The sequence below is a fragment of the Trichosurus vulpecula genome, chromosome X, assembly GCF_011100635.1.
Source record: "Trichosurus vulpecula isolate mTriVul1 chromosome X, mTriVul1.pri, whole genome shotgun sequence".
NCBI lineage: Eukaryota > Metazoa > Chordata > Mammalia > Diprotodontia > Phalangeridae > Trichosurus > Trichosurus vulpecula.
This window is the reverse complement of record NC_050582.1, coordinates 59974052-59995205: the sequence shown is the minus strand read 5'-3', so window position 1 is coordinate 59995205 and position 21154 is coordinate 59974052. Positions and strand designations below refer to the sequence as shown.

The following is a 21154-nucleotide window of genomic DNA, read 5'->3' as shown; positions in this document are numbered from 1 at the left end:
TAGTTCAGGGGAAAAAACCAGCACCCTGAATTACAGACCAAATATAATTCGTAGTTATCAACATCTGAGTGTTCAGCCAGGGAGCTCGTTACAACGGCTGGCCCAGAGTCACATGCCACTCCTGCTGTGGTGCAGAGCTCCAAGAGAGAATGCTAACCTCTGTGCTTGTATATCCTGTTCAGGGCCCCGAGGGCCCCAACCTGACTAAGGCTGAGTATGGGAAAGTTCCCCACCCCCAATATCACTTCAGATACAAATAAATCAATGACTCCCAATTGTCTCAGTGCTGAGAAATACAAAAACATCCCACTTTATCTGCCCCATTCAAACAAAGGCCAGAATCATTAAAGGTCAACAGCAAAAATTCCCACCTTAATTACTATTACAGTGTCTGGAAAAGATAGTAGGTAAATCATAAAACCCTTTGGAAATTCTTTGCCATACATACTGAGATGTCCCATAAGTAAAGTCAGAGAAGACTTTAGATTAATCCTTCAGCCAATAGAAAAGAAAGCCAAGTATAGGTCAGTTGCTGAAAAGAACTATTCACAGGTACAGAAGTCCTAATAGTAGCATTATTAGCAACAAAAGGAGTCTTATAGTTCTTAAATCTTCAACAAAGTGATAAACATGTTGACCTTCTTCATCAAATTTCCTTTTCTTACACGTAAGATAAAGGTATTACATGGGAGCTACCCCTTTTTGATAATTGTTTCTCTAAATCTCCTATTACTGGCAATATTCCTTTAATCTGAGTTTTAAACAAAGGAATTTGCTTAATTCATGGGTATGACTTATCCTTCTAATTATTAATTATAACTGGTTCAATTCCTCTTATTGAGATAGCATCATTACTAGAGTGGACTCCCAATACAGAATCAATCATTTTCCTTTCATCCTGGTGCTTTTCCAGTGTGGGGTGAAACTTCCACTTTCCTACATCCCCCTCCTGAACCAGAAGGCACATAATAACTAAATCAGGTGAATTTTCTTTGGAAGTTCTAACAACTCCCTTTCTGGGTCCAGAATGTGATAACCTGCAATTCATATATCAGGTCCCTTCCCAACTGATTAACCCAAAAAACCCATGATTTTTGATTGAATGGAAGGTTTGGGGAAAGTGAGAGAGTGTTTCATTGTTTCACCTCTTATTTTTTATAGGTCTTTTTTGGAGCCAGAATACTCATCCCCAAAATACTAGTAATCCATGTGCTTTGGATGCAGGATTTCTAAAAGTCCTCTTAGACAAACCAGCTTGTATTCTTCAAATGAACCTTCTTTGGCTACTGCAAATCTAGCCCTTTCTTAGGTATAAACATTCCAAACATCAGAGGGAGATTTTAGCCATGGACATGTGCATGCAGAGAGAGAGAGAGAGAGAGAGAGAGAGAGAAAGAGAGAGAGAGAGAGAGAGAGAGAGAGAGAGAGAGAGCGCTGCCAGCAACACAATACCTGGCTTCGCATCTTTCTCCACCATTTTAGCCGGTGAAGACCCAGGTGTGATCCCTTTAGCTCATGCTGCCTGTTTTCAGATACACAATACCTAATCTCTAGTTTTTTCACAGCTTTTTGCTCGCTGAACCACTGGTCAGGGTGCAGAGTCCCAGCGGGAGACTTTTTAGAAAGTTACAGTCTCTTACCAGCTAGAAAGTGGCTACATTTTCCCACTGGGAGTTTACTCATTGCTCCTCCAGTGTCCTAGGAGCCTGTCAACTACACCAAATCATTACATTGAAATGAACCCATGTGGAAACAATCCTTGACACAATAAAGACTTGATTCAAAAGTGGAAAATAGGAACATCCAGAGTAAATGCATCTAGGCAGAGAGACTGGGAGGCTACAAGAAAAATATATAACACTCTATTTTTATACAGATGACAGAGTAGTAACTTCTGTGGTTATTTAAAAATACCTCAGGTATAGTACACTTGTTTCTGAGGAGTTATTTCAATACAAAATATTTTTCAAAACTTATCCCTTTCTTTCTTCATTGGTAAATTTATTGTGACCTGGGGGCATCAATAACATAGACATAAAATTGGCAGGACAATCTATTGTGGTTTGTTTCCAGTATGTGGACCTATTCTTGGCAGGAGGTAGGCAATAATGGAAGACTACTTCCTAAAATTGTTCTATGTTACAATTTAACCTCTGTACAATGGTATTTTTTAACCTCTTTTTGATGTTTATATTTGCAGCTTTCCTAAACTTGTTGTCTGTGATAGTATCTTTGCTGATTCCTAGGATCTTCCATTAATACCATCATAACATGAGCCAAAGGATAGTTTGATCTCTTCTCTCTTCTGTTTTTTTCCCTCATCTTATTGTATTTTCTAGCATTTCCAGAACTCTATATCAAATAATAGTGGGGAAAGTGAGTGTCCTTGCTTTCCTCCTGTCATTACAGGAAAAGCTTCTAGTATAACCCCGTCATGTATGATATTTGATTTTAGTTTTAGATAGATGCTTTTTAGGACATTAAAAAAATCCTCTAGCCCTATACTTTATATGATTTTTAATATCAGTGGGCATTGCAATTTGTCACAGACTTTTCCCAAAACTCTTCAGATAATCGTGTGGTTTTTGGATATTTTTGTTTGTAATATGATTGTGCTAATTTTTTCTAATGTTGAACCATCCTTGCTATGCTGATACGAATCCAACTTGATCACAAAGAATAATTTCTTGGATACATTCCTATAGTTTGACAGGTTTTTATTTAAAATTTTTGAAGTAATATTCATTAACGACATTGGTCTGTAGATGGCCCATGTTTTCTTCTTTTGTGTAATAGACAACATGGCCCCTCTGGAGATAGATACCAAGGCAGGAAAGAAGTAACATTTTTTAACCTGTTTGTATTTCCTCTGTCTTTGTGTGTCTCTCAGAATCTGTAATTGTGCTCACAGAGCTCAGAAGGAAAAACTTTGGCAGCAAAGCTATCTCTCTGTGTCTGGTTAGCTAATCTAGGTTTTTTTAGATTCTGTTCTCTTCCTTTGCATTTCTGAATTGTGGCCAATACCGCTGGGAAAGTAAAGTCTTAATAAGTCATTTGGTTTGTTTAACAACAATATGTGCTAAAATTACAAAAGGAAATTTTCAGTGGAGTGAATATAATTTGGAATATGGTTGAAATGTAGGATTTGAGTAAAGGAAAGTTGTGTAGTCTGAGTAATTGTTTTAGAAGATTTGGAAAGAGAAAAAAGCATGGGGGAAAATAAAGAAGGTAGATAAAAAAGTGAGGGGACACATCCTGTCCTTGGACATTTGCTCTGGGTGCCCTTGTACCAGCTTCAAAATGTCAAAGCATATTGACAAGGTTCAAGTATGTTGACGGAAAAGGGATGAAAAAGTTTTGGCTTTATTTAAGTGGAAAGGTGTGAAACTTCATGTGTTTATCTTATTGGGAACTATAGTAATAAAAAAGTTGCTGTTTGATTTGGAAGTATATAGAAAAAACAGTTCTAGAGGGCTAGGAGTAAATTGATAAGCAATGGGTTCTTTCTGAGACTGTAGAACCCAGATTTGAACTAAATTAAAATGTGCTCCTAAGTGTGATAATTGGGATAGGTTAAAACCTAATATCATGGTGCCACTTTTACAATCTTTGGCAGTGGATTGGCTGGAAATAGTGAACCCCATAATATGAAATGCTTGGAATAACAAGCCCTTGTGTAAAATACAATACTATATAGTTAAAATTATGAACTGAGACTCATTGCCACTTGGAAAATAAATCCAGGTATAATTGAATTGATTCTGGTCTTATTTTAAGTGAAATGTGTCTCCTAATATAATGTTTATGATGTGTCAAAATTTACTATGCTATTTGACATTAAGAAAAATTGGGAAAATGCATAGATCTGAAATTTTGTTAATTGGGTAGCCTTAAGCAAGTTACCTCACATCTGTTTACATCAGTTTACTAATCTGTAAGGGGATAATAATAGAACCTACCTCCCAGGGTTGTTATGAGGATCATATGATTGTAAAGCACATAATACAATGCTTGTCATAGGGCAAGCACCATATGAATGTTAACTTGTTGTTTCTTTAATTAGATGTAATTGCTTCATACATAATAACTTTATGAAGGTTTTAGATGTGATCAGCATACAATGCAAATGGTGGTAAAAGAATTTTATATGTAAGGTAATTTGGAAATGCATTCAACTGAATTGAGGTCACTTGAGTGTTAATGGGTTTGTTTCAAGTCTCAAATATGTACTGTTGTTTATGGCATTGTTATGTTTCTAAATCTTCTTATGCTGTGCAATTGGTAACCTATTGTATCAATTATGTCATTAGAAGAACAAATTTCATAACTTGGAACTTATTAGAGTATGAACTGAACAACTAAAAAAAGGTGAGAAAAATTGTTTGAAAACAGGCCTGCTAACCCTGTTTTATAATGGTTCGCATCTGTAATTTAGAAAATGGACATTTCCATCTTTGCCTATATTTAAGAGGAAGTTACAACTAAAACTATTTGGCTATGACTCCTGAAAGTTGTAAGATTGTTATCTGGAATTGTTGTTATAATGTTAAAACCAATCAAATATTTACGTAGATAGATTAAAAGTGGAAATTGCTCATTGATTACTGTGTGACAAATGGTATAAAGAAAAGATCTTGTAGACTCCCCTTATTTTGTAAACTTGCCAGGTTTCTGGAAACCATCTGGGCATGTAAGGTCATCAGCCCTGAGAAAAGAGCTTGTTATGGGTTATGGAGTTCCTAAACAATGAAATTGGCTTACGGAGAATTTACAAATTTGTGTATAATATAGAAGTGATTTCCAATGATTGATCCTTACACCAGGATGAGTCTAAGCTCAAGGAGAAGAATACAAAAACAATTAAAGAATGTTAAGTGAAATCTCTCATGTGTATGTGAGTCCTGGTTAATTTTTATTGTTTATTGTAACTCCACGAGAGTAAAAATAACCCTAAGTTGTGATTAGTGAAAGTTGCTATTTGAGATAAAAGCTCTTAGGACTGTAATTTATATTGTTTTGAATTCAGGTATAATAAACTGATGGATCATTAAGTCAATGATCCACCATAAGAAAGAAATGCCACAAGGTATTCACAAGGAATGCAATCCTGAACAGGTGGAGGTCTGTATCTGGGGAAAAGTGGAGAGTATGAGCATGGCATAGCCTAAGGCTTAGTTTCCCCATTATGTTACTTTTGAATAGAAATGTTTCCCACCCGGTTATGCCTGACTCTGGCTATGAGGTGGAATTGTTCTTGCATGATTGGTTGTCAGTTCTGACTCTTACCTGAACTCGGAGCTAAGGCTACTTTATCCTGCCATATATGTGTTGAGTCATTAAGGACCAGTTTTGATGCCATTAGAATCATGTCCCTGCTTTTTCCTTTTATAGCAAATTTCTGTAATCAGAGCAAGTGGTCAGTAGAAGATAAGAGCACAATGCTCTTATGTAAGATGCTACTGTTTTTAGTCTAAATATGTAGTCATTCCATATCCTATACAACTAAATAACATTATACTTGGGCTTGTCTTCTGCCTCCTACTACTTACTTAGTCATATGTAAGATTATGTCCCTGGAATAGCTCATTCCTTCTGAATGCTATGGAAATAACTAGACAAAGCTAAAAGAAGCTTGCAAAACAAAGATACAAACACAATGTAAAATCATTATCCCATAGACTAAGGCTAGAACATATCTGAGCTACTGTAATAAAATGCATGTGTGTAAGATCTGAGCTATTCAGCCTGGAATTATACTCCTTTCCATATCCTAAACAACTTAGTAAATGAGTATTTGGCCTAGTGACCTGCCTGTTACTAAATATGTATTTCTGTAAAAAATAAGGTCCTTAAATGTTTCAAAATGATGTAAAAAATTGAGTGCTGCTGCAACAGTTTATGGGACCAAGCTGTTATTTACTATTAATAATTAAAATGAAATCAGAAACATCTTCAGTTTGGTTTGAAGAAATAAATTTTAGTGCAATCAGTTCTCTTAGAGGAAAATAACTTATAGAATAATTTGTGTTACGCCAATAGAAACATCAATTTTATTTAAAATTCTTATTTAATGCAGAAATAACACTTCTTTCCTGTGGTTCAAAATGTTCTATTTTCAAAAATTTCGTTGGTATGTACTGTTTTGAAATTGATTACTTCCGTGTATCTCCACATCCCATCCCCAGTCTTTTGGTACAATTGACATTAACTCGGTAACTTTTATGGAAATTCACTTGTGTATCATAGGTCATCTCCTTTTAAAAGTATTCTATAATATATGTTTTAATGTGAGGAGTAGATCCTTATCTGTCCCTGCTCCTCCTAAGGGGGGAATTGAATAATTGATTTGAATTAGAGGTAAATTAAATTACGTGGTATTTACATTTGGAATTCTAAAGTAATTAACAATTAAAATAAAACTTGTAAAATTAAAAAGTGAGTAAAAGTGTTGAGAAAACAACAAGATCAAATGAATATATATATGTAATTTGGAAGATTTTAAGAGTTCTGCCTTCTGTGGTATTTAAAATATTTAGTTTGTATTTGAACGTATTGTGTGTGTGTATATGTGTGTGTGTGTGTGTGTGTGTGTGTGTGTGTGTGTGTGTGATATATATATCTCAATATAACAGTAATCCTTTAGCTTGTTGTTAACAATGTTTGTGTCAGATACAGAGTTTAAATAATGATAGAAACAGCATGGGGTGTTTATAGCCTAAATTCTCTGAAGTTTCAGGTGAACTATGGGCTCCTAATTTGATGTTCTCCTTATAGCTCTGTTATTGATTAGATCAGAAACACAAGGGTCCAGCTGGTTTCCACCACACATGCTAGTTGCTAGAGAGGTAAACTTTCTGACGGGTATTGGAATCTTGTATCAAAAACTGTTTTGTAAAAGAGTATAATGAAAATGTCTAAGGTTTCTATACAAATAATTTGGAACTAGAGAGGCAGTCCACTGAAGTGATGGCCCTGAGGACACAATATTTTCCAGACTGCCTGAAGAAGAAATGTGCCAAGGACAGGATGACTGCATGAGACATCTGAGACCCAAGATGAAATATATTCATTGAATGGATATTGGAAGGGTTACTAAATTGCAAGGAGACTTAATATTTGTTAATATTGATGTCCATTATTGTATCCCTTTGGCTTTTATTTTTCATATCTGTATCTTAAGTTCTCTTGGCTTTCTTGATGTATGATTTTTCCCCTCTGGATTAATATCTGATTTTGAACATTCTTACTATGGCTTGTACTAGGCTTCATTTATGGTTATGATCCGCGCTTTGTATTTGGAACAATCCTATATCAGCTGCAAGACGTAAAAGTGCCTTGTTCACTTGTTCTTGTTCTTCCTCACTTACTGTCTGTTGACCTTTATCTTGTTGGTAGCTTCTTTCTTCAACCTTAAGAGACCCTTTCTGAAATGTTTTACCAACTAAAATCTCTGTGGTCATTGGCATCCCCAGGGGTCACCTGTCACCAAGAGGGTATGGGGAGTGAATGTTAAGGGGTCTCCTGAACTTGTCTTTTTCACTTGCCGTATTTTGCAGAAACATTGGTCCCAGAGTATGCAAGAGGCCCTAAATGTGTCAATGATGAGCCACACCATCCCTAACCTGACACAGTTTGTTGCTTGCACCCCAAGCTGGATTCCCTGTGTGGGAGTCAAGACAGGTGCCAGTCAGTCTGCAATAGAGCAAGAAACTCTTTCTGCAGCTGAGATGCTTGTAGATGATCAGATCATCATATCTTCATGGTCTGGCAGTTCCCAAGGGAAAAGAATGCTGCTTTTGCCATTTTACTTATTCATGATTTCTACTTTCCTTTGGGAGGGAATTGGTCTTTTTCCCTCCCCTATGACTTTCCCTTTTTTCTCTAACTTAAATGCCAAGGCTTACCCTGCACTGCTAGGCTCCTTGGCAAAGGAGTTCCCACATGCATGTGCCTTTCTCTTGTAATAACTCAAGTTGCAACCTTTGTCTCATGGACTTGTGACACTAATTTTGGTTAACACTGTACATAATATACTGAGTATTTTTTTCTTCTGGTTCTATAGATACTTCACTTTCCTAGTTTGCTATTTTATTGATTTGATTTTCTCCCCCCTTCTTTTTAATCAAATTAGCTAAAGGTTTATCAATTTTATTAGTCTTTTCAAAGAATCAGCTTTTAGTTTTAGATATCATTTCTTTGAAGTATTTTTGTTTTCAATGTATCTGTTTCTCCTCTATTTTTTAAATATCTTTGTGCTTATTTTAAGCTTGCTTATTTGTTGGCTTTCTAATTTTTTCAATGAATATTCAGTTTACTATTTGTCTTATCTTCAATGTTGTTAATATATGTTTGTAAAGAGATATCTACATGCACAAATTTCCTCTTTAGGACTGCTTTATCTGCATCCTGTAAATTGTTGTTTATTGTTTCATGATCATGATCATCATCATCATCCTTCTCCTCATTATTCCAAATAATTACTTGGGTTTTTTTGGTTGTTCTTTGAAGTTGTTGTTATTTAGGATTTCATTGTTAAGTTGCCATTTGGTTCTCTGTCTTATGTTTGTGTTGTCTGAACCAATTACTATTTTTATTAAGTTATGATCTGGGCAGAGAGGAGGAGGTAAGGAGCTGACAGCATCCTTTCATCTCCCTTCTCTGCTCCCCACTTTCCCCTTCCAGCAACCAGTGATCAAACGTCACAGGCCTGACTCTTCGACTCACAAGTCCCTACCCTGCTGTGATGGCCACTGGCGGCACTGCCCACAGCCCGCCATACCGGGTCCTGGTCCGGGTGTCTGAGAACTACCCTAGAATGGAGAGGAAGCTGCAAAAGTATTTCCAGAACCCGTGGAGGTCAGGGGGAGGCAAGTGCAAGGTCAAAGTCGGCCCCACTGAAGGCACATTCTGGGTGGAGTTTTATAAAAGACAAGCCAAGGAGGGTGTGATAGCAAGGAGAGATCACTCTGTGGCAGTCACTGATACATCATATGTAAATGTCTTCCTAGAAGCAAGTGAAGATCCAGATGAGAAAAACACTTTGGAGATAAGCCAGCTTTTCTCTCAGACTCAGTCACTCCCAAAGGAATCTCCAGATAAGAAGCCCCTAGATGAAGGAGGTGCTGCTAGCTCCTCTAATTCCTTCATTCAAAAGGTATTTCTCTATGTGGAGGCCCAGCTGAACTTCAAGCTTTCCAAAGAACAAAGGGAGAAAATTATTAGCCTCTGCCCAAATCTCAGAATAGAGGGAGGCCATGATGGACCTGAGAAAGTGATTGGTGACTACGAAGATATTGAAAAAACTTATCGATTCTTAAGGGACAGCATCCTGGGAAATAACAAGAAAGAGGATTTTTCCAACTCAGCCTCAGCAAGAAAAATTGAGCAAATTATGCCAAATAACTATAACAGTCCTATTCTTCACTCAAATCCCAAACGCAGAGCAGAAGAGTCAGACCTTATCTCAGTTCCTTCATATTTGTATGAATATTTCAAATATTTCTTTGCTGAAACTCTGGACAGAATAGAAAGGGAGCATCAAGTACGTATCACAAGTACCATGTCGCATCCTACGGGCAATGTGTATTTAGACTTCGAGACAAGTAATTCAGGGGATAGGAAAGCAGCTCAAGAAGCTTTTACTAGAGCATTTCAGAGGGAAATACAGAATGTGAACCGTCATGATGTTCATTTCACAGATAATAAGCTGGCACTTGATGTCCAAAAAACACTGACTGACATGTTTAAAGGCCTCCGTATTAAAGCTGAAGGAAAAGTCTTAATCCTCTGGGGAAACCCACAGGAAATCATAGCAGCTCAGCATTTCATTGAAGCAAACTTCTGCCGCAGACAACCTCTAGACATGATGGCCTCCCAAAACATGATGAAGAATGGAATTGAGGTTGATACTGCTGCCTTGCGTCTTCTGTGCCAAGAATTCAGAGAAATCGAGATAAAATATGACATTGTAATGGAACTGGCGAACAATCCCCAAACTCGGAAAACTCTCGTTGTCTTTAAACCAAAAAACGCAGGCTTAGACCTCACTGTACATGCTTATCAACATTTCATTGATGGCTTTCAGATGCTCTTACCTCAGATTGTCAAAGAGGTAGTGATGCTGAAACCATTAAACCAAGAGAGAAAGTATTGGCCTGAAAGGGCATTCTTTGAAGAATTTGAAAGAAGGCACCCCTATGTAAATTTGGAGTGGAACGAACAAGAACTGATACTAACTGGTTTGGCCAGGTACCTTGTAGAAGCAGTGAAATATGTTAAGAGATATTTTGGTATTGAAGCTCCTGCTCCTCAGCAGAGACAAGGTCCACCTCCCTCTCTTGCGAATTGGAAAAGAGACTCCAGGTCCCCCTTGGACAGAATTGGTGCTGATTTAAACATGGCTTTACCTACCCTCAAGAGATTGCCTAGTTCTGGGGGCTTAGGAAAAGAGGAGAAGGAGGAAGAGGAGGAGGAATGTGTCATCTGTATGGAAAGCATTCAAAACAAAGAAGTCCTCCCAAAGTGCAAGCATGCGTTCTGTGGTCCTTGTATCAGAGAAGCCATGAAACATAAGCCAGTGTGCCCTGTGTGCCAGACTTCCTATGGTATCTTGAAAGGGAATCAGCCAGATGGAACAATGACAACTTCTTACAGAACATCTTCACTTCCAGGTTATAATTCCTATGGCACTATTGTGATTCATTATGACATGCGGGGAGGCATCCAGACAGATGATCATCCCAACCCAGGAAAACGCTATGAAGGAACAAGACGGGTGGCATATTTGCCAAATAACGAAGAAGGACAGCAGGTTTTGAATCTCCTCAAAAGAGCTTTTGACCAAAGGCTGATTTTCACAGTAGGACAGTCTCGAACATCAGGAGTCAAGGATGTGATCACTTGGAATGATATTCACCACAAAACTCTCCAATTCGGCGGGCCAGAAAACTTTGGTTACCCTGATCCCAGCTATCTGCAGCGAGTCAAGCTGGAGCTGAAGGCAAAAGGAATTGAGTAAGAGTGCTGAAAGCTTCAAGGATTCCTTGAGAGCTGGGCTTGCAAAAGCTGTAGCTATGGAAAGGAATCAGAACAGTCATTAAAATATATTGTGTGTCTGCACCATTTACAGAAAAATAAAAGACATTGAGAAGAAATCAGTTTGCTTAGAGGTGAGAGGAATGAACTGCTATCTGCTAACCTGTCTAATTTCTTGGAGATTTTGCTTTATATTCAACAAACTGAGAGCCTCGTAGGAGTGTAAAAGTTGTTCTAGTGAGAACCCAAAGTGTATCTCTCAGTGCTTTCCTGCCTGTTTCCATTTTTCTTTCACCAGAGATGCTGGAGTTAAGGAATCTTCCATTGTACCACTTGCACAAGGTGATGATTGACCCTCAGGTCCATTGACATTATTTGTGGAAAGCTGTTGGTGGTCTCAAAACACACCAGAGCTTGCTCCCTTATAACTGAAATGGTAGCCAAGAACATTAAAAATGTTTGGAAGACATCTTGAACAAGATTTTAGTTTCTGAATACTTAAATGAATGCTTCACTTCAGAAAGAAACTATCCATCCTTGGGGTTCTGTCAAATTTAATATAAATTGAGGAGTGGGGCAAGATATTTCTGTCTTTAATCCATTCCAATGACTTCCAATCACTTTCAGGAAGAAATAAAAAAGTCTGTATTTGGCATTGAAAGCCCTTCATAGCCTTGCCCCTCCCTTTCCTTCCACACTATGTACTCTGTGATTCAGTGATACTGGCTTCCTTGATGTTCCCTGCGCAAGAAACTACATCTCTCCAGATTGTGCACTTTCACTGGATATCCACGATACCTGGAATTCTTTTCCTCCACATTTCCAGCAACCAGCTTCCCTGACTTCTTTCAAGTCCTACCTAAAATCCCACCTTCTACATGAAGTCTTTCCCAAACCCCCTTAATACTAGTGTTTTTCTGGTGTGGATTATCTCTGATTTGTCCTGTATGTAGCTTGTTTGTATATAGTTGTTTGCATATTGTCTTCCCCGTTGGACTTTGAGCTACTTGAGAGCAGAGACTGTCTTTTGCTTTCCTTTGTATCCCCAGCGCTTAGCACAGTGCCTAGAATATAGTATACCCTTAAGTACTTGTTGACTAACTGTCCGACTATGGGCAGGCTCATTGACCTGGGAATCAGAGTTTCCACATTAACAGGCAGCTGGCAATGGCTTGTGTGCTGCCCTGGTTCTCTGCATTCCTAGCTCACCTTTTGGGGTGCACCTTGTGGCAATTGCTCTGTTTGTTTAGTCTTAGTGAGACCACATTTATAACCAAATGTTTTCTGACTTTTAACCTCCACAAAATTTTCTGCTCAAGTTGCTGTTGTTCTGGGTGCCCTCTCAAAAGTGTAGTTGTAGGACAACAGATGAAATGTGCCTTCATCTCCGAATGTGTCCACCTTTGGTATTTGTTACAAAAACTAAGTAAAAATATTCATTAGGAGCTGAAATACTGGATCCTGTGGCATTGCTTAGAGAATGAAAGAGAACCTGTGTACAGAGAGGTTTCTTTTCCAGTTACAAACATCTTATTGGTGATAATACAACACCTTGTTACCCCAGTGCAGAAGGTCAAGTATTGTAGCTCAAGTGATCTTTAGTTTGTTCTTCTCTAAATAATTAAATCATTTGGATATGACTCTATGTTTATGTTAGTGGAGACATGATTTAATAGCCGTGTCAGATGCTTCTAATATAGTGAAAACTGTGTAATTATCAGAAAAAAAATTGTGCTCCGTAAAATACTTATTAACTATTTCTGTGTTTTTACATTTGTAATATCTCTGTGCCCTAAATTGACATAGTCAATTTTTGTATAAGTTCCTTGTGCTACTGTGAAATGTGTATATTCTTTTGCAGTCCCATTTAGAAGATGCTAAAAGTCTTTATGGTCTAGTTTCTCCAGCAATTTGTTCAGTTCCTTATTTTCTTTTCCTTTAAATCTCTATTAAAATCATTCCAAACTGAAAGAGAGACATTGATGATTGAATATGTGAACAAGTTCATCTATACTCTTATCTTTTTATGAGGTACAAATCAGCAATTCCCTCATATGAGCCACGTGGATGCTTGCGTCTCAAGTGTGGAGAATACAGGAGCCAAAATTATTGGGGACCCAAGCACAGGCTGAAGGTTGGGAAGGCATAATGAATTAAGGTGGACCCTTTGGTGGAATAAACAACTTTAAATTTCCTGCAAATGTCTAGGAAAAATAGTAGGTAAATCACAGGAATGCTTAAATTTGGATAAACCTGATACACAGGTTAACTTTATCTAATTTTCCTTCTTTTCTTACCAGTAAAATTGGGTACTGCATGGGCACTGCCTCTTTTTGGTAAGTCTTTATTTCTCTAAGTCTTCAATTACTGACTTTATTCCTTCAGTCTGAACTTTAGACAGAGGGAATTGCTTAATGCATGGCCATGGATTATCCTTGGAACAACTGATTATAATGGTTCAATTCCTTTTATCAAGCCAGGATCATTCCTAGACTGGGCCCACAATACAGACTAAGTTTCCTTCATTTCACAGTGGTTTTCCAGCCTGGGGTGAAACCACCACTTTCCTTCATCCTCTTCCAGAACCTGAAGCCACATAGTACCTAAATCAGCCTTTTCCTCCCAAAAACACCCCCTCTGGGGTACAGAATATACAGGATATGTATCATAATTTACATACATGGTTTCTTCCCATCAAATCAACAGGCAAATAAAGTAATAGCAAAAAAATATGATTTTCAATTAAAGGTCCTATTTGAACAGAGGGTTTGGAGAGAATGAGAGAGCCTTAAACTGTCTTACCTCTTCTTCCATTTTCTTCCAATTTTTCTTCTTTCTGACTATCCAAATTATTTGTAAGTTTGTTGGAGGCATAATACCCACTTCACAGATATAAGTAATCCATTTGCTTTGGATACAGTGTTTCTCAACATCCCACTAAGTGTGCTAACTGACCTACTACAAATGAACCTTCCTGCAGCCACTGCAAATCTGGTTTTTCATAAATAGAAACATTCCACACATGACAGAAACATAGTAACCTCTTGAGATAGAGGCTTGCCATCAATGAACAAAGCTTCCCATATTTCTCCACCATTTTAGCCAGTGGAGATACATACAGGATCTTTTCAGAGCATATGATACACATTTTCTAATTTACAATACCTAGTCTCCAATTTCTTCACATCTCTTTATTCCCCAAGGCATTGATTGGAGCTCACTCACCTTTGGTACCTGAGAATCCTGCCCAGTCAGCCAAATTTTAAGGATGGAATGAACTTATTTTCTTTATAAATGTTTGAAAAGAGAAAAACAGTATCATCCAGAGTATATACATATAGGCAGTCTGCTATCAGTCAGTCAACATTATGAATGTACTGTGTGCCAAGCACTGTGCTAAACACTGGGAATGCAGCAAGGCAAAAGACAATCCTTACCCTCAAGGAGCTTACAATCTAATGGGGGAGACAACATGCAAAACATATAAACAAAAATATATACAGAATAAATAGTAACTACTTAAGCCTGAAACAACCAGAATTAGGAGGCTGGGGAAGTCTTCATGTAAAAGATGTGATTTTAGTTGAGATCTAAAGGAAGTCTGGGAAGTCAGTAGGTGGAATTAAGGAAGTCCTGGCACTAGGGGCAGCCACAAAAAATGCCCACAAATGGTGTGTCCCATTTGTGGAACATTTAGGAGACCAGTGTGACTGGAGCAAAGAGTACATGTAGGGGACTAAGGTGTAAGAAATCTGGAAAGGTAGGTGGGTAGGATATGAAGGGCTTTGAATGCCAAGCAGAGCATTTCGTATACACTCTTGGAGGCGATAGGGAGCCACTGGGAGTTATTGGGGGTGTTGAGGATTGGGGAGTGACATGATAGGATCTGATCTTTAGGAGAATCAATTTAGTAAATGAATGGAGGATAGATTAGAGTTGGGAGAAACTTGAAATAGGCAGACCCACCAGCAGGCTACTGTAGCTGTCCAGGTGTGGGTAACAAGGACCTGCACAAAAGTGGTGGCAGTGTCAGAGAAGAGAAGGGGACATATTCAAGAAATATTATAAACGTGGGAGAGGAAATGATTTAGAGTGAAAGGAAATTTGTTGCCTATGGAACAGGTATTCTACAAGGCACAGTGGAAGACTTGGGTGGTGTGGGAGTTACTTAGGGGTGAGAGGGTGGAGGGGGATGGGAATAAGTAATTGAGTGGTAGGGGGTGTGGAATGTGATTTGGATGATGATCTTCAGGGGTTCAAAATCACTGAGATGAGAAGGGTATGACCAGGTATGAGAATATTCCTCATTGAGTGGAGGATACCACTCCTCTTCCCAATGGACGCTGGAGATAAGGCTGGAGGAAGTGCAGTATAAGATGGGAAGCATACATTCAGATGGTCAGATGGAACACTCTGCTTCTCTAGTCCTCTTCCTTCTGAAGGGTGGAGAATAGGCAGGAAAAGGGTACAGCAAAAAGTGAAAGTCACACCTGCGCAATAAGAGACAGAGTCAGAAGTCCCATTCCCCACCAACTTTCCTCTTCCCTCAAGAGACAGGCACAGCAGGAGATGGAAGGCCTGACGTGAAAAGGTAGGTTGCTCCTCTTTGCCCCAAAGATTCTCCACATCTTAGTTTGTGAGATCGGGCTGGCAGTAGGAGGTAGAAGTTGCCTTGTGCTTGTACAGATGGAAGTTGGTTTGGGGCAGATGGAAGACTCCTAACCTGGCCTCTTGCCACCTTCCCACAGCGGAGATGCTGCACTAAGCAGGGGTTGGAAGGCACAAGGCATGTGGTTAGAGGAACATTAGGCTCCTCAGTTGAAGGAGCTTGTTCCTGAAGAGTGGGTAACAGGAAATGGTAGACTGCCATGGTGGGGGAAGTCCTTTGGGGCAGAGGAACATGCCTAGTCCCTTGCCACCTTCCCTCAAAGGACACTATGACCACTGTATTTAATTTTCCTTCAACTTGTTTTTCTTGTTCTTTGTGCCTTTTCATTCTCCTCTTTCATGGCTGTGTTGAATATAAGGAGGAAAAATAGACATTGCATGTGGCAAAGGATGTCATAGGTCTGGGTTGGAGTCAAGGGTCAACCATGATCAATTTCTCTGTCTTTATTTTTCTCTGAGTCCCCTATGGTTAACATTATGCCTGCATTTCTTCATCCTTAGGAGTACTCCTAGGAAGAGCTTAGCAGTCTAAATCCTGTGCACAACTGGAACCTTTACCTTTGGAAAGTGAGTCGCCTTCAGGTTCTCCGTCTTTTTGCCTGCGAGTCCCTTAAAGTTAACATGATTTCTCCATTTGTGGGTCCTAGGAATATTCCAGTGAAGAGCTGTGCAATCTCGCTTTTCTGGACAAATTTCATTTTGAAAAGCTCACTGTTATTTCAGAAAGGTGAGTTTCCAGAATTGAATTTGCTTAAGAAATTTATAGAGGATGGGGGTGGGGGCATCAGTCAGAGCAACGCTGGGCCAGTGCCTCCTGATGGGCCAATGAAATGGTTCACTGCACTCCTGAGGCATCTTTCTTTGCAAGTGCAAAGAAACATTTCTACCAGTAAAAAGGATAACTTGCTTCTATAAAGAAAGCTGTACATTTTGGGTCACTTTTTGGACTCCGAGCAAACTGAGATTAGTAATTTTCTTATCCCAATGTTGCAGGGGAGAGACCAGAGGATAACACAGGTTTAATGACTTGGTTACCTTGACAAGTCTGGTAAGTGGATGAGTTGGGAGGTAAAGTCCAGGCTTCCTGATCCTACAGATCAGGTTTTCACCACCAAGCGATTTGGAATGCTGCCTGTCAAGCATCGTTTTTCCTCCCCCGCCACATATGTATTCATTCTTGCCATGCTTGACTTCCCTAAAAATTCATGGTCCACATAGCTAGAAGTACAGGCCTTTCTAAAGATCTTCAGTTTTGAAGCCCCTTGTCAGACAACTGAGAAAAACGAGGCCATGGGATTTTCCAAGGCCGAATTGAAAGAATGTGTCTGACGTATGCATTAGGTCCCCTGCTTGGCAGACTCCAGATGCTGGCCACTGGACACTGCCGTAAGTGTGCCTCTACCTCGCTCACATTTTATTCTTTCTTATTGTTCCCATTCCAGGTGTGCCAGGTCTTTCCCCTTCTGTTCAGGATTAATCACAATAAGAACAGCAACAAAAAGGGCTAGAATAATAATTTCAACTACCAAATCAGAAACGAGCACAGCAGATATCATTGAAGGAATACAGTGTGTGTATGTTATCACCTTGACCCAGCAGCAGACCTCTGATTCCAATGCTCTTTGTAGTCCAATTGACAGAGGAATTAAGTGATGCTAAGACATGGGAAGTTACTCAGGCCAGGAGGAAACACTTCATATGTGGCTGAGGTGGGATTGCTAGTCGGGCCTTCCTGGCTCCAAGTCCAAGGCTCTAAGACATTTGGCCATTATGTCTGTTTCCATACTTCACTTTTTTTTCACCATACCATCATCCTTGGCTTACTTGGGCATTCATCTGCCCCAAGACCCCAAGTTCTGATCGGTTAATGCCAAACTGATGGACATGGGCATATTTTCCCCTCCTTTTTTGTATTTCTCTGATGCCATTTCATTTTTCCTCATCCTACTTGTATTCAAGGGGCAAAAGTTTCCTGGGGAAAAAGTTCTTGCAGGCTCAGATCAGATTCTGGGGCCTCCCCACAAAGTCATTTTCTCCTTCTTTTGGCCTCTTAAGGCCTTAAGGTTAACCTCATTTCTCTGTTAATTGGTTCTAGGATTATTCCCAGGAAGAACAATCTTCCCTTTGTGGACAGATTTCATTTTGACAAGGTCATTGTTTCTTTTCAAAGGTGAGTTTCCAGATTTACATTTGTTTCAGCAATTTGAATAGCTTAGGTCTGGGGGCCTAAGTCAGGGGAAAGTCAGAGAGTTTGCCCCCAAGGTGGACCTTTGAAATAATTCCCCTGCACTCCTGACACATCTTTCCTTGCCAGTGCTCATGTACCTCAGTAATAAAAGAAGCACTCCCTTGTATGCAACAAGCTCTACTTTTTGTGTGCCCTTTGAACCTCAAAGCAAACTGATATTGGTAGTTTTCTTGCTTTACTTTTGCAGGTCAGAGAGCTGAGAAGGAGTGAGGCCCTCTTGACATGACTGGTGAGTGGATGGGGTGAGATGTGAAGTCCAGGCTTCCTGACTGGCAAGTCAGGATGTGGCCTCTTAGTGATTTGGGCCCCTGCTGGTCAGCCATTCATTTTTCCTTCTCTGCCACATATGTATTCATTCTTGCCATCTTACATTATCCTAAAAATTCAAGGTCCATAGAGCTGGAACTATAGGCCTTTTCAGGGGCCTTTTGCTTGAAAGCTCCTTATCAGACAAGTGAGGGATATGAGGCCCATGAGATTTTCAAAGGTCTAATTGATAGAATGTGTCCAATCACATAGATGTGATAGATGTGACCATCAGGTCCCCTGCTTGGCTAACTCCAGAGGCAGCCTCCTGGATATTACCTTGAGTGTGCCTCTACCTTGGTCAGATTTGATTCTTCAATGGCATTTCCCTTCGCTTGACTCCATCGAATGGAGGCCGCAGGAAAATAAATTGAAAATAGTTGGGATATCACAAAGTTGGGACAATGTGCAGTCAGTTTTGCCATCTCTTTTCCTCTAAGTTCCAGAGGCTTCACTTCAGTTCTGTACTTCCCATTCCAAGGACTGTGTTAACCTGGAAAATTTCAGAAGACACCCTCAGGTTCACTATCGCAACCATCCCACTTCTTTTTGAAAGGTGAATCTCTTTAATTCCTCTTTTTGGGGGTGAGGAATGGATGATGATTGACTTTGGGAGTGGAATTTGGCCCAGACTACAGGCTCTCCCCTAACGTGATGGACAAATACCGTTCTTGCACTACCTAACGTGATGGACAAATACCAATCTTGCGCTCCAGGTGTACCAAGCATTTTCCTCTCTGTTCATGATTAATCACAATAACAAATACAACAAAAATGACGATAATAATACCTCTAAATACAGAAACAGAAACAGCCACCACAAATATCTTTTATAGAATAGAATGTATGTGTACTATCTCCTTTGAGCCAACAACAGACCTCTGATTCTCATGCTCTTTGTAGTCTAGAAATTAAATGGTGCTAAGTGATGGACTTGAGAAGATATATATTTTTCCCCTGCTTTTTTGTATTTCCCTGATGCCATTTCATTTTTCTTCATCCTATGTGTACAGAAGAGTGGCAAAATAACTGCTCATTTCCAGGGGCAAAAGTTCTTGCAGGCTCAGATCAGATTCTGAGGCCTCCCTACGAAGTCAGATTCTCCTTCTTTTAGCCTCTCAATGCCTTAAGGCTGACCTTATTTTTCTGTTGATTGATTCTAGGTTTATTCCCTGGAAGAGCTGAGGAACCTTCCCTCTGTGGACAAATTTCGTTTTGACAAGGTCACTGTTTCTTTTCAAAGGTGAGTTTCCAGATTTGCTTTTGTTTCAGAAATTTGAGTAAGTTAGGTCTGGGGGCCTAAGTCAGGGAAAGCCAGGTAGTTTATCCCAGAATGGTCCTTTGAAATAGTTCCCCTGCACTCCTGACACACCTTTCCTTACAAGTACTCTATCAGTAATAAGAAAAAGAAGCACTTCCTTGTATTAACTGTTAAACCTCAAAATTTGGTTGAAGGAAACAACAGAGCTAGGTGATAGAAAAATCCATGTTGTTTATTATTTTCCCTTAAAGCATAGCGGAGTTAGCTTACTTGTACGTACAAGGAGTCAGAGCATAAACTCTGGCTGCCTGAACAAAGCAATGAGAAAACTTATATACGTTATTTTAGCAGAGCTAACAAGCCTGTATGACCTCATTTTTATGACCCCCATGTATGTTTAACCATGATACAAGAAGAGGATTTTCCTTAATGGAATAGAGTTGTAAAGGATGTTGACAAAAGTCAGTTGAAACTACAGCCCAGCATCTCTGTGTCTCATTACATTCCATAACATAGTATATACCTGTAGAATATTAAGCAAGGTAATCTTTCTTGGGGTTAGGGTAATGTCCTTAGGTCAGTCTAATCTGGGCTTGTTGACAGAGGTAAGGGTATTTATTACCTGAGCAAACTTTTAGAGAAAATAAAGAAGCCCAGGTCCTGGATCTTCATCCAGTTACTCATTAAATCAGGCTCTGGGTCTACTTGAAATTAAAAATGTGAAAAATATTATACTATTTTATATCAACACCAAGCTCTACATTTGGTATGCCTGTTGAACCTCAGAACAAACTGTGGGATTGGTGGTTTTCTTGCTCTGATTTTTGCAGGTCAGAGAGCTGAGGAAGAGTGAGGTCACATGACTCGGTGCTCTTGACATGGCTGGTGAGTGGATGAGGTGAGATGTGAAGTCCCAGCTTCTTGACCCTGCAGGTCAGGATGTGGCCTCTTAGTTTGGGCCCCTGCTGGTCAGCTATTCATTTCTCCCTCCCCCACTACCACATATGGATTCATTCTTACCACTCAACATTACCACTCAACATTACCCTAAAAATTCAGGGTCCACATAGGCAGACCTATAGGCCTTTTCACAGGTCCTTTCCTTGAAAGCTCCATAGCAGATAATTGAGGGAAGTGAGACCCCAGGGTTTTCAAATGTCTAATTGACAGAATGTGTCTGATATATGCATCAGGTCCCCTGCTTGGCTGACTCCAGATGGTTGCCACTGCACATTACCCTGAGTATGCCTCTACCCTCAGTCATATTTTTTTCTTTTTTGGCATTCCCATTCTTTTGGCTCCATCTAATGGAGTCAGCAGGACAAACAATTGCAAGTACTTGGGATCCCAGATAGTTGGGACCATGTGCAGGGCCTCTCATGCATTCAGTCTTGCCCCTTTGGCTTCACATCATTTCTGCACTTTTCCTTCCTAGGAGGGAGATACCCTGGAAGATTTGAGAAGTGGCCCCCTCATTCACAAATGTCCTCAGGTAACAATCCCTCTTCTAAATGTAAATGTAAGTCTCTTCAGTTCTTTCTTTTGAAAAAATGGATGATGGTTGCCCTTGGGCAAGGCATTGGGCCTTGCCTAAAGGGTCTGCCATAATGTGCTGGACAGATTGCTTTCTTCCACTG

The 21154-nt window shown here is 39.5% G+C and overlaps 1 protein-coding gene across 17 annotated transcripts in view; it reads left to right on the top strand.

Moving 5' to 3' along the window:
- LOC118832959 (E3 ubiquitin-protein ligase DTX3L-like) overlaps nucleotides 1-21154 on the top strand; it is a 45041-nt gene that overhangs the window by 13773 nt on the left and 10114 nt on the right. For 6 of the 17 annotated variants that reach the window (XR_005009241.1, XR_005009245.1, XR_005009243.1 and 3 more), the window contains exons 2-11: nucleotides 13335-13370; nucleotides 16204-16269; nucleotides 16350-16429; nucleotides 16696-16750; nucleotides 17798-17872; nucleotides 18138-18179; nucleotides 18697-18812; nucleotides 19420-19499; nucleotides 20348-20415; nucleotides 20953-21009. Coding sequence is in view for 1 of the 17 variants with exons in the window: in XM_036740359.1 (XP_036596254.1) it covers nucleotides 8744-11017 (2274 nt within the window). In the remaining 16 variants the exon portion in view is untranslated. The other 11 variants (XR_005009247.1, XR_005009246.1, XR_005009244.1 and 8 more) reach the window with 11 other exon arrangements.